This window comes from Lepidochelys kempii, chromosome 1 (assembly GCF_965140265.1).
Source record: "Lepidochelys kempii isolate rLepKem1 chromosome 1, rLepKem1.hap2, whole genome shotgun sequence".
Taxonomy (NCBI): Eukaryota; Metazoa; Chordata; order Testudines; family Cheloniidae; genus Lepidochelys; species Lepidochelys kempii.
Window position 1 is genome coordinate 47,603,900 of NC_133256.1, and position 14,157 is coordinate 47,618,056.

At 46.2% G+C, this 14,157-nt stretch overlaps 1 protein-coding gene across 7 annotated transcripts in view; it reads left to right on the plus strand.

Moving 5' to 3' along the window:
- The window catches only part of PDS5B (PDS5 cohesin associated factor B), a 257,931-nt gene that overhangs the window by 49,396 nt on the left and 194,378 nt on the right, over nt 1–14,157 (plus strand). For all 7 annotated transcript variants that reach the window (XM_073341612.1, XM_073341603.1, XM_073341640.1 and 4 more), the window contains one exon: nt 11,470–11,673. In XM_073341612.1, the coding sequence (XP_073197713.1) occupies nt 11,470–11,673 (204 nt within the window). The remainder of the gene's footprint in view (nt 1–11,469; nt 11,674–14,157) is intronic.

The window sequence follows — 14,157 nt, forward strand, 5'->3', positions numbered from 1 at the left end:
AACCTTTTCCGCCTCAGGTCATGGCTCACAACCACCAGTCTGTTTCCCTACTTCACCCCTCCGTGGACAGCACCTGGGTTCTCCTATCCTATGCCTTGGCCTCAGTGGTACCCTTGGCCACATCCTCCTACCACTCACCCTTAGACCTCTTCTACCAAACCACTACCTCCTTCTGTGCCTCGATCTCCAGCTCTGTCCACTTCTAGAGTGCCTGAACCCCCTTCTGAGAACATGAGCTACGGACCATATCCTGACTCACCGACCCCTGACTCTCCATCAGCTCCAGACAGTGTCCTCTTCTCTCCGCCTCCACAGAACGTGGACGACTGTAAACAATTTTAAGAACTTTTCAAGACGGTGGCACTCAATCAAGACATCTCCTTAGAAGAGGTTCAGGAAACACAACACAGACTCCTCAGAATCCTTCAACTCACTGCGCCTTCAAAGATCGGGCTCCCCATACACAAGGCACTCTTGGAGCCAGCTGACACTCTCTGGTAAACTCCAGCTTCTTTATTACCAACTTGCAAAAGGCTGAACGTAAATACTATGTTCCCACTAAGGACGCTGACTTCCTATTTTCTCATCCACAATCGAACTCTCTTGTCATGGATGCAGTTGCACAATGAACAAAACAGCTGCAATATCGGCCCACCCCTCAAGACAAGGACCTTAAACACCTTGACATCTTCAGTTGCAAGGTTTACGCTTCCTCCACTCTACAATTCAGAATTGCGAATTATTCTGCCCTCCTCACCAGCTATGACTTCGATAATTACAATACATTTTTTGAATTTGCCTCCTACATTCCAGAGGATAGGAAAGCAGACTTCAAATCAATCCTGGTTGAGGGCCAGTTAATTTCCAGAACTGCCCTACAAGCAGCTCTAGACACAGCAGCCCTACTACTGCAACTGCTGTGGTTATGCGCAGACCTTCATGGCTCTGGCATCCGTAAAGATCTGAAGACCAAAGTGGTGGACCTCCCCTTTGATAAGGATAAACTTTTCTCCAAACTTCCCCCCCCCCCAAAAAAAAACCCCCACAACCAAACCCCGATGAACTCTTCCACACCATGAAAGATTCTAGAGCGACACTGCACACCCTGGGCATTCACCCATCTTTTCCTAGGAGACAATACTAACCCTACCAAAGACCCCACACACAACAGTATTATCGGCCTCAACCCAAATCATACGACATAACCAGGAGTCGCACTAGACCCCCTAAGCGCAGACAAAATCAAGCTCAAGCAACCACCTCCCACCCACTGGGGAATAAACAAGAATTTTGAAACGTTGGTAGAGGGTCTGCAGGACTTCCCCTTGAATCCACCACCTACTTGCCCATTTTAGCCACTGCCTCCAGAGTTTTCAACATGCCTGGCAGCGGATTACACAGGATCGCTGGGTCCTCGAAATAGTTCAGTCTGGTTACTCTATCCCCTTTTATATCCTACCCTTCCCCCTTCCTTGTCCCTCTTCAGTGACCCTCTCACAAGCGCTTACTTCGCGTAGAAGTGGCTCACCCTCTACAACTAGGCGCAGTGGAAACTGTGCAGACACAACATGGAGGGAAAGGGTTCTACTCCCATTACTTTCTGACCCAGAAAACGACTGGGGGATGGAGGCCTATACTGGACCTATGCCTACTGAACAAATCTGTGAGGGTAAAAAAATTCAAGATGGTCACACTTGGCACAATAATTCCTGCACTGGATCAAGGGGACTGGTTCACAGCCGTCGACCTACAGGACGCTTATTTTCATATATCAATTCATCTAGCTCACAGATGCTTCCTATGATTCACAATTCGTCATGACCATTTTCAATACAGAGTTCTTTCTTTTGGATTCTCCACAGTGCCGAGAGTCCTAGCCGTGATCGTGGTTCACCTCCCCAGACATGGAATCACACTTTTTCCCCTACCTGGATGATTGCCTCATCAAGGACAACTCTTATGGCGAGACACTTCAAGCTACCCATTTCACCATCTCCCTCTTTCACAGCCTAGGGCTCCAAATAAACGTCCAGAAATCCACCCTGACACTTACACAACAGATAGAGTTCATTGGAGCTCATCTGAATTCAATTAGAAGCAGAGCCTCACTCCCAAGTCACAGGTTCCTCGCTATCACACAACGGATATGCATGCTCTCTCTTTGTCCCAGGACACAGGCAAGAATCTATCTACGGCTCCTTGGTCACGTGACAGCCACCACCTTCGTGGTCCAGCACGCCAGGCTATGCATGAGATGTCTTCAGGGCTGGCTCAACTCCAACTTCAAACCCAACAGACACACCTTAGGGATGCTGCTAACTCCTTCTCCCAATGTTCTAGCTTCCCTACACTGGTGGACAATACCAGAAAACACCTGCATGGGCATTCCCTTCCAGCAACGATCCCCAATGCTCATGCTCACCACGGACGCTTCCCTAATCGGCTGGGGAGCACATCTAGGGGGACACAGGGCACGAGGCTGGTGGTCCGCATCAGAGACACGCCTACACATAAACCTCTTAGCGCTCAGAGTAGTGTGACGAGCATGCCTTCACTTTCTTCCCCTCATAAAGAACAAATCTATTCGGGTCTTAACAGACATAGCATGTATGTTTTACATCAACAGACAAGGGGGAGCCTGATCACATTCCCTGTGCATGGAAACCATCCGACTATGGAATTGGTGCACACAACATCAAATACAAATCATTGCCTCATACCTACCCGGCTGCCACAATACTACTGCCGATGCACTCAGCAGACACTTCTCAACAGAATACAAATGGGAACTGCACCCCGCAATACTTCAACAGCTCTTCTCCCTCTGGGGCACCCCATCAATAGACCTTCTTGCCACAACCCAGAATCGAAATTGTAGCCTGTTTTGCTCCAGAGTGGGACTCGGGACTGCATCCCTAGGAGACGCGTTCCTCATCCCATGGAACAACTCTCTTGTACGCCTTCCCACCAATCCCTCTGCTACACAGTGTTCTTCAGAAGATCATAGACGATAATGCGCGGGTGATACTTATTGCCCTGGCTTGGCCTAGACAGTTGTGGTATCCTTACCTACTCCGCATGTCCTACCGTCATCCATGGACTCTCCCAGCATAAAACGATTTATCACGGGCCTACAAAATCTCTACCCTGAAATGTATCCAAGGGCAGCTACATGGAATCTTAACCTCATTCTTCACAGTCTCATGAAACCTCCATTCGAGCCCTTGGGTACCTCATCTCTTTTTTTTCATATGTCTATGAAGGTAGCTTTCTTAGTTGCAATAACATCAGCAAGTAGAGTAGGTGAAATAAGCGCTCTGATAGCCTATCGTCCCTACGCAACGTTCTCCAAAGACAAAGTCTGAGACCACATCCTAAATTTCTCCCTAAGGTGGTATCCACCTTCCACCTTAACCAACCAATATACTTACCTGTTTTCTATCTTAAACCTCACGAAATTCCGCAAGAGGCAACTCTGCATACTCTTGACTTCAAGCGATCAATTGCCTTTTATTTAGACAGGACTAAGCCATTCTGTAAGTCCCCACGACTCTGTCTCCATTAATGAAAGATCAAAAGGTACGGCTATCTTTAAGCAACATCTGTCCAAATGGATCTCTGACTGTATCAGATCCTCTTACCGTATTGAAAATATTCAACCACCCGAAGGCATTAGAACTCATTCCACTTGAGCTATGTCGACATCCGTTGCCTTCCTACATAACGTACCCATTTCTGACATCTGTAAAGCACCTACATGGTTACCTGAACACACGTTTGCCAAGCACTATGCTATCACGCAAGATACCACAACAGACACCATAGTAGGCCATACAGTACTCTCTACAGTACTCACTGCCGCATCTCCAGTGTCCCACCAACCATAGTGGGAACTGCTACACATTCACCTAGAGTGGAGCACCCACAGCGACAGCACTCGAAGAAGGGGAAGTTACTCACCTTGCAGTAACTGAAGTTCTTTGAGATGTGTGTCCCTGTGGGTGCTCCACTCCCTGCCCTCCTCCCCTCTACTTTGGAGTACTGATATTATTTCTCCACGGTAGAGAAGGAACTGAGGAGGGTGCGGGATGCATGCACTCAGGAAGATTCCAACGAGACGGGAGATACCAACTGATCGTGTGTGTCCTGACCAGGCACTGTTACCGATCTTGGATCACCGGCGCCGGGACACACCGTCGATTAGAGTGGAGTACCCACAGGGACACACATTTCGAAGAACTTCAGTTACTGCAAGGTGAGTAACTTCCCCTTTTGGGAGCCAAAGAAGGCACAACTGAAAGGAGGAAAAGTATCTGACACTGCACCCCATATTCTTTACAGTGATATTTTGATATGATTATGGCATAATTGTAATGCATTTTGTACAAGATGGGTTATGTGAAACGTCAGTGGAAGTTACAATTTGCCGAATATGATTATCCTCCTCGTCATTGTCCGTCGTCGGTCGTCTTTGTCGTCGTCTTGTTGTTGTTCTTGTTCTTCTTCTCATTCCATTTTAGATGTGTGCGCGCCCATGTGCACAGTCATCAGCGATTTTTGCCTTATCTGTATTCTTAGGGTCAGCTGTAACTCCCCCTTGAGTGCCGCACTTATGTGTTGGTATATGAGATGCTGCCAATCCTACACCCTCTCAGTTCCTTCTTGCTGCTTGTGACAGTTGTTCGGAGCACCTGCATTAGTGGTTCTTTACAGCCCATTGTGTATCTTCTTTGCATATAGTTTGTGGGTACTTAATGGCAAACTAAGTGGTTAGGTTAGTTTGGTAGTTAGGAGTCCTGGCTTCAAACCATGCTCGTCATGTATCAGGCCAATGCCTATTAGTGACCCCCACGACAGCTGTTTGGAGTGCTTGGGGGAGTCCCATAGAAAGGACAAGTCCAGAATCTGTAAGAACTTTCACCCTAGAACCCAAAAGGAGCAAGATATCTGCTTGAGGGCCCTCCTCATAGAGAATGCACTTCATCCTGCATTGGAGCCCTCCTGCTTGGACCCCACGCCAAGCATCTCGGCATCGGTGTGGAGCGTATCGCCAGCACCGGGCCTGGCCCAGCCTGGTTTCCCCTTGCTGGCGCTAAAGAAGTGGCAAAAGAAGAGCCCCCTGACACTAGAAGGGAAAGGGACTTCGAGCCATGTGCCCGTCCTGGGGCTTCATGGTGAGGTACTGCTGAGGTTGGAAACACCCCTCCCCAGCCTGCCAGGGATCAGACTCCTCTTAGGGCTCTCAATGCCTGAAGTGGCCACGGTGGCCAAAGGAAAAGCAGGCCAAACGCACCCGGGTCTAGATTCGGCTAAGGCCCCAACACCTAAGGGCAAGCCGATCATGGGACTGCCCCTTAGGGCAATGGAGCATCCTTGGTCCCTGGACTGCAGGCATAGATCTTTGTGGCCTAGGACCTCGGCACAGCATCTCCGGTTAGAAGACCCAGGTTCCCAACACTGTGCTCTTCCCCTGCAAGACATGGGACACTGGGGTCGAGGCACCAGTCCCCGTGCCACCAGCACCGGCAAGCTTCCTGCCAAAGATTGTCACGGCGCAGGTCACCTTTGCCCAGATGGTCTACCAGACCTTGGTCCCCACCTGGGTGGGATCGCTCTCTGTCATGGCACCAGTCTCCATCTCCCCGGTACTGCTTGTTGGGCAGGCACCGACCCTCGCTGGTTGCCGACCAGGGTCAGTGGGCAAAGTCAGGCCTTAGTGGCTCCGCCCTGGATGCTGGAAGGGCAATGGTTGGAGTTGGATTGGGACCCGCGAAACCCATGCAGTATCTGCAGGTATGGTGTGGCAGCAGGGACAGTGGCCTGCTCAATGGCCATACTGGAACCTGTGGAGTGTGCCTGTAATGCCAGTACCATATTCCCACCAATCCTCTCTGGCTGCCTCAGACAAACTGCCCTTGGCACTGCTGGCACCAGAGTCGGAACATGGTACCGAGTCAGACGCAGGGGCAGTGCCTTGGACTCCAGCACCTAAGGAGCCATCCCCAGAGAAGGAGGAGGAACCTGCCCTTCCCCCAGTGGAGCAATCATCGTCGTCTCCGGATAAAGCGGTGGCAGGTCCCTCCCACATGAGCTGTCCCCCTGATGACTTCAAGGAACACCAGGCTCTCCTTAAAAGGGTGGCTACCAACTTGAACTTAAAAAATGAGGAGGCCATGGAGGAGTCTGATGACCTCTTCAATGTTATATCCTCCTCTCACCCCAGCCCGGGTCGCACTATCTGTCCAATCAGGATTGCCAAACAGCTGTGACAGACCTTCTCCCATTCAGCCTATGTCTAAGTTGGCAGAAAAGAAGTATTATGTCCCTGTAAAAGTGTTCAAATAGCTGTGTACACACACTCCAGTAGCATCACTGCTCATGTCTGCTGTTAATGAAAGGGACAGGTCAGGCCAAGTCAGTGGCACACTGAAAAACAAAGACGCTAAGAGACTGGACTTACTTGGCACAAAGACTTATTCAATGACCAGCCTGCAATTTTGGGTGTCTAACCACCAGGCCCTGTTAGGCAGGTACAATTTTAACCTGTGGGACTCCCTTGGTTTGCCTGGCCTGCCAAGCCTTCTTACCTCACATAAAAAGGAGGGCGGTCCAGGTCCTGACGGACACTACAGCACGTATATGTTGTATATCAACAAGCAGGGCAGAGCCAGATTGTCTGCTCTTTGCCGCAAAGCCCTCAGGCTCTGGGACTTCTGTCTCCTACATGACATGCGTCTCTTAGCCAGGCACCTTAGCTGGGCAACTCCCCTGGGCCAGGAACGGTTTGGTAGATCACCTCAGCAGGACTATCTTGTCTCCCCATGAACAGTCCCTCCATCCGGAGGTGGTCACCTTCATCTTCCAGAGGTGGGGGACTCCTCAGGTGGACCTGTTCGCATCCAGTCAGAACAGGAAATGCTGTGTTTTCTGCTCGATTTGGGGGGATCGACAGGGGCACCCTGTTGGACGCTTTTCTGCTTCAGTAGTCTGGGGCTCTGTTGTATGCCTTCCACCTTTTCCCCCACCCCCCAGTGCCATTGATTCACAGGGTCCTCATGAAGATCAAGCAGGACAGGGCGAAGAGGGGCCTTGCAGTGATGGCTTGGCTGCGCCAGCACTGGTTCAGCATGCCTCTGAACCTCTTGGGTGGCTGCTCCAGTGCAGCTACCACTCAGGCTGGACTTGCTGTCCCAAAACTACGGCAGTCTTCTGCATCTGAACCTGGAGGTGCTGCACCTGACTGCTTGGCTACTGCGTGGTTAAGTGCAGAGGAGCAGGAGTGCTTGGCTGCTGTCCCACAGGTTCTGTTGGGCAGCAGAAAGCCCTCCACTAGGGCAACCTACCTGGCCAAATGGAAGCTGTTCTCCTGTTAGTTCTTGGATAAAGGCATTCAGCCTGAGCGGGCCTTCCATCTGCCACTTGAGGGTAGGTTGGTTTTTGACCAGAACATGACTACCAGGTTCCTCAAGGGCCTCGAGCACCTCTACCCGCACATCAGGGACCCCATTCCTCCGTGGGACCTGAATCTTGTGCTGTCATGGCTCATGGGACCCTTGGTTTCCTGCTGTCTCCTTCTCCTGTCCTGGAAGGTTGCGTTCTTTATTACAATAACATCTGCCTGCTGGGGCTCTGAGATTAGGGCACTTATCTCAGAACCACCCTATATGGTCATTTACAAAGACACTTTCCAGCTGCAGCTGCACCCGGCTTTCCTGCCCAAGGTGGTTTCACAGATTTATGTGGGCCAGGACATTTACTTACCTGTCTTTTTTCCAAAGCTGCGTAAGTCAGAGGAGGAGCATAGGTTGCATTTCATAGATGTCAGGAGGGCCTTAGCCTCCTGGCCTGGTGCCTATCCCGGACATCTGTACGGTGGCCACCTGGTCATCCATCCACACTTTCACATTCCACTACGCACTTATCCATCAGGCTAGGGGGGAACCCATCACAGTATCCATCCTACAGATTATCCTTGGACAACCTGAGATACCTTTCCTTATCTCTGTCAGGACCAATAAAATGACCTTCCAGCCCCCAGTGCAATACCAATAAAGGCTGAAGGTTAGCAGTTGCTCTCAGTAGGCGGGTAATGTAAACCCCTCTTTCCCCCATACTTTTTCCTTTCAGAATTGGAGCAGAAGACTCAGCTTGGGGGAAAAAAGTCAAGCACTATCGTATCTAGGATTCACTGTGCAAAGGAGTGGAGGAAGAGGCTTCCACCTCATCCTTATATTTTTTTGTGGGAGATGGAAGGTGCATTAGAAAAGCAAGAAAAAAAATCTGAATAGAACAGGACTTGACTAGTTGGTTTGTCTTCATGGGAAGAAAGCTAGCTTTCTGAATTGGAGCCTGATTCCCAAGAAAGAAATTCAGGACAAACTTTAATCTTGAATATTGTAGTTTGCTCTTACAGGTATATAGCTGCTATATGCTGCCCTAAAAATCATAGAGGAGTGTGGCCTCTTCAAAGGTCAAGAGCCTAGGCAAATATTCCAAGACACTTTATAATGATCACCAAAGTCAGACAGACCTTGTGAGCCTACCCAAAGCTGAAGTAGCACTTTCTTCCTTTGCAAAGGACAAAGCTATGCCTGTGAAAAGAGATTTTCTCTCCTGCATATGAGAATGCACAATAATTTCAAGGCAACCTGTTCAGTTGTAAGGGACTCCTCATCCTGTGCTTAGCTGTAATGATCCTGGCCTAGACAGGCTTCTATTGGACTCCATTCAGCTAACTGTCAAACTCCTACAGATTGTTCCTTTCTCCATATTTTGTGCCAGTGGCATTTGTATTGATTGCGTCCCTGACTTAAGCTTCTCAGGTAGGGGAGTGGAGTACAGCATAGCATCTTGCAGGTGCATGGTGGCTGCACTCTTGGGAGGCAGATTTGAAAAGCAACTGCTGTCATTCTCAAAGTATTCAGGGGGAGAAACTAATTGATAAGCCAGTGGATATAAAGTAGTTGCTGACTCATTAGAAAAGAACAAGACACTCAAATCACCAAACAATCCAAAAAAGAAATGTAAGTCTCACATTTTAAATTATGAGTCCTTTCATGAGTCCTGGGCCTCAAAATGCAACGAATGAGATCAGCCAAGTTTCAGCCCATGCTTCTGGTTATACTTTCTCTTACTTTCTTGAATAATTCATCTCTTTCTTTGGTGTTTATAGTCTTCAAATATTTTGAATTGTTTTACAATTCCTAGTTGTTTATCTTTTTATATGCAAGCATCATATTTGTGTCTAGGTGGAAGGATGGCTTTCAGCGCTGGAAACTTGGTTTGAAATCCTTTGTCACGAGTGAAAATATTTAATTTCATCCTAGTCTCTGAAACTGTTTTTCATCCTAGTACCATAATCCAATTTAGCACAGTTCTGCATAGTTGTTACTGTGAGCTCTGGGAAAATCCAATACTTCAATAGTAGAAGAATTTCAGGTCAGGATTTAAGAGTATTGGCTGATCTATTTGGAGAAACTTATGCTAGAGGCTTTCTGCACTTCACCTAGTTCTAAAAATGTTAATTCCTCACTTCTATGAGTTGCAAATTGAGATGAGAATGCAAAAAAAGTCAATTAATTTTGTTGTATATTTTTGGTGGTAGTGGTCATGCAAAACTAACGAACATTTAAATGTTGACAAATGGTGAACTTGGTTTAAATGCAAAATAGGAGAGAACTCAAGCTAATTCCCAGAATGAACATGAAGCATACTTGTGGCTCAGTTCATTTGAAGCCCAAGTAGTAGTTTATTAGTACATTAATAAATTACAGAAACTCAATCTTCTGTAACAAAAACAATTCCTCTTTGGAATTTGGAAGGGACTTGGTGGTGTGATAGCCCAAGCAACTGATTTCTTCTGGGCTAAGTAGGAAAGGAGATTCATTTTCCAATGGAAATTATATGGGTACATTAGAAACACACAGATTATAATTTTAATCTTCTGTTTCTAATGTGATTTTGAAGTTTAGCATCTCTGAAGGTCCTTCAAACATGCAAGAGAATTGCCATAAATCAGGTTGGTTTGGTATCTGGCCAGCCAGAAGAGATTTCTGATTTCGCCATATCTAAAAATATTATGATAATAAAATATCATAGTTGTTTTGAAGTATTTTATCAGTAAGTGCAAAGTGAGCCACTTAACAAGTAATCTATCTCTTAAGGCCTTAATCTTGTAGCACTAAAATCAGTGGGAATTTTGCCACTAACTTTAATGGGTGAAGGATCGAGCTTTAATTGCCATTTTGTTACATCCAATGGCAGTTGCACTAATTAAAATAATTACATCTCCGTGATTCAAATAAGAAATTCTTATATAATGACTTAGATTCTTCAATTTAAAAATATCCCATAAAATAAATTGCATCATATGGAAAGTAGGTATTGGAATTTCATTCTAAATAATCAAAGGCCAAACATAATACATCTATTTTTCCCCTTCAAACAAGCGTTTTATTTAAATTGGACTAGTGACTGAATGTCTTCAACATATTTTATTGGGCTACTAGTTTTTCTTTCTGTCTGTCTATCTTCAGGGTAGGGACCATTTTTACTCCATGTTGATACAGGACCTGGCCCAGTTGGGCTCTGATTTTGATTGGGATCGCATAGTCCTCCTGTAATAAAAATAGTATTAATTTGCATAAAGTCCTGGGTTAATTTATGATTGCATTAAAACCCAGTGCACTCTGCTTTAGTTGGTGGGTTGTCCTGGTGAGAAGCTTGTTTCAGCCTTTGTTTTAGAGGACAGAAACTTAAAATATCAAAAAGAAAATAAAGTGGGGGGGGGGAAGGTTCAGATGGGGGTTTGTCAACTGTCTGTATAACTCTAAATGTTTAAAGAAGAAATTATAAGCTTCCTAATAAAAGTTGACTGCTTTTGCTTTCTGGGTTTACCTGTGCATGGCTGATGCCATGGTTGATGCCATGGCTGATGCACAGGTAAACACCTCTGAGCTCAGTCGAATCAGTGAATTGTCTTTTTAGTGCAGTGGTTCTCAAACTTAATTGCAGTGCGCCCCCCCTTCTGACACCAAAAATAACTACCCAACAGGGGCACCAAAGCCTGAGCCCCGGCCGGGAAGGCCAAAGCCCAAGCCCCACCGCCCCAGAGGTGTGTGTGTTGGGGAGAAAAAAAGAAGTCCAAGGGCTTCCTCAGCTTTGGCCCTGGGCAGTGGAGCTTGGGCTTCAGCCCCTGGCAGAGGGGCTTAGACTTAGGTTCGGCCGCAAGGTCCCAGCAAGTCGAGCTCCAGCTCTGGCAGCCCCATTAAAATAGGGTCAGGACTCTCTTTTGTGACCTGACCCACAGTTTGAGAACGGCTGCTTTAGAGGCATATTAAACACTGTGCAAAAGCTGAGTGTTGGGTGGGTGGAGAAAGGGTAGAATTGCATGAGCTCTTGCCTTATTTTGAATGAAGACCTGTTTACCTAGAGAGCGTCACTTATATATTGATCTAATTTTTTTTGTAGATGGTTGTGAAAACATTCATGGATATGGACCAGGACTCTGAAGAAGAAAAGGAGCTGTATCTAAATCTTGCATTACATCTTGCTTCAGATTTTTTTCTCAAACACCCTGATAAAGATGTGCGCTTGCTGGTAGCGTGTTGCCTTGCTGATATTTTCAGAATTTATGCTCCTGAAGCTCCATACACGTCACCAGATAAACTGAAAGTAAGTTGAAATAAGCACGCACATGGAAAATGTATGTTTAATAAAAAAAAAAAAAAAGGTGGTGGGAGAGTAAGGGCAGAACGAATATATTTCACCCATTGCATCCCAAGCCAAATCATTTTATCTAATTCTGGTTCAACAAGTTTACTAGTTATTGTATAAATAAAAATAAATAAGTTACCTGAGAAATCCAAGGCTTTAACCTCATTATGGGGACACAGGTTCTGTCTGCACTGCAAATTTAGCTACTATAAAAGTCGGGAGATAACAGTGTTGTAATTAAATCTTCTACCTCAGTTATATTGTAGACTTAACAAATATAACTGGTGAGAAGCATAACTGTTGTAACTGTAGTCCCAACCTATGAAAGAGGCAAGATAGGTAAAGTAATATTTTTTATTGAACCAACTTCTGTTGGTGGAAGTTATAAGATTTCAAACTGCTTAGTCTGTGTAGCTTGAAAGCTTGTACCTTCCACCAGCAGAATTTGGTTCAATAAAAGATAATATCTCACCCACCTTATATCTCAGGCAGCCTCTGTTTCCATATGTAATATTTAAAGGCTCTTGGAATTATTAACTTTTTATATCTGTTTGCGAGATTAACTAGAATATCTACTCTGCTGTCCTTTTAGTAGTGTTGACAGGTCTTTAGCTTCCACAGGATCCTTCTGTGAGAGAGCAGCAAAATCCCCTCTACCAGCACTTCTAAAATAGTGATTTCTAGTGCTTTCAGTTAGCATTTTGGGGTATTTCAACACTGCACGGGATCTGTGGGACCCAGGCTTATGGACTTGGTGTTTCTAAGCCTGCACTTATGTGCCCCGCTGCATTGTAAACCTGAGTTTACAGTTGCTGGACCTAGGTCTTAGCCATACTAACATGTCTACACTGCACTACGCAGACCTTCTGACTCTAGTCCATTACTTGAAGTGCGTTCACACTGCAAAGTAACAGCTTGAACCTTAGTTGCAGCGGGACTCTGACCCACTCGTCTATCTAGGTTCTAGGACCTGGGTCCTGAGTGCTTGCTGACTCAGTTGGACTGATTTGTGTGAACTGATAGGGGGGCTTGAGCTCAAACCAGAGTCAGAGACCAAGTTTAGTGTGCAGTGTAGATACGCTCTTGGACGGGAGAGATTATTTTACTGAAGAAAGGTATGTTTGCAAATAGTTCAAATTATGGTGTTACTCTCCATCTAACTGAGAGAGTGATCTTTTCTGCTGAGAATTTGAAAGTTGCAAAGTTTTAAGAGTGACCTTACTCTACGTTACATGAAATACCCATAGCCCAACTAGATGGAGATGGTTGATTAGGAAATGACAATTTAAACAAGCAGCTGCAGAGTAATCTTTTTGTTACAGAAACTTTCGTTTTATGGCAGTTTAGATGGATTTACTCTTTGTCATTTAAAAAATTTACTCTCTCCCCAGAGCAGCCTGCACCCCAAACCTCTCTTCCCCAACCCCACTCCAGAGCCCTCACACCCCCCCCCCCCCCACATTCCAATCCTCTGACTCAGCCCTGAGCCCCTTCCTTTACCCCGAGCCCCGTATCCCCGGCTCCATCCCCGAGCCCACATCCCCAGCCAGAGCCCACATCCCAACCCTTGGACCCAGCCCCAAGCACCCTCCCACACTCTGAACCCCTTGGCCCCACCCCCGCCACACATCACCTCCATATTGGTGCCCATAACAAAATTCATTCTACGCATGCATGTAAAAAATTATAGGGAACACTGAACACCAGTCCTACCTTCTCCCCCCCCCCCCCGAAACATACAAAAACAAACAACTTTTCACTACCCTCTCTGAATCTTGACTGATGGGTTGGGCTCTCTCTTCTTTTAAAATAGGCAACGGTGAAAATTAGTATTTAAAAAATAGTGATGTCTTTTTTTTCATTCTCTTCTGCTCTTGGCTTTAACTTCTCTAGTCTTTTTGTTTTCAGATTTCAGAATTGTAAATTTCAGAGGTAAATTTGTAAGTGTATCAAAGACATGAAAAAAGGGCAGATAGTGGAGTCACTTTCTTTTAAAACAGTGGTGCAGCAGACTGTTGCTGAGTATGACCTTACATGGGGTACAATCTGTACTGTTGAACAGCTGTCCCTTCAATTCACCAATCCTGGGGTGCCTTTTACACTGCTTTGCTGTGAGAACTACCACTCCTGGCCAGTTCACACACAGCCTCTAGCATGCAAAATCATTCCCAACTGAATTACATGAATGTTCTGGCCAGCCACTCATGATTTACATACAGGGCAACACCAGCAACTTCCCAGGACCTGAAATTCTCCTAGAAATGTGCATCTTGTACTGAACAGCTCTCTACTGAACAATATGAGCTCATATAAAGTCTGTCATTTCATCAGTGGAAAATTGTAGAATCATAGAACTGGAAGGGACCTTGAGAGGTCATCTCGTCCAGTCCCCTGCACTCATGGCAGGACTCTAGATATGCACAAACTTTTTCAAGTGGAGGT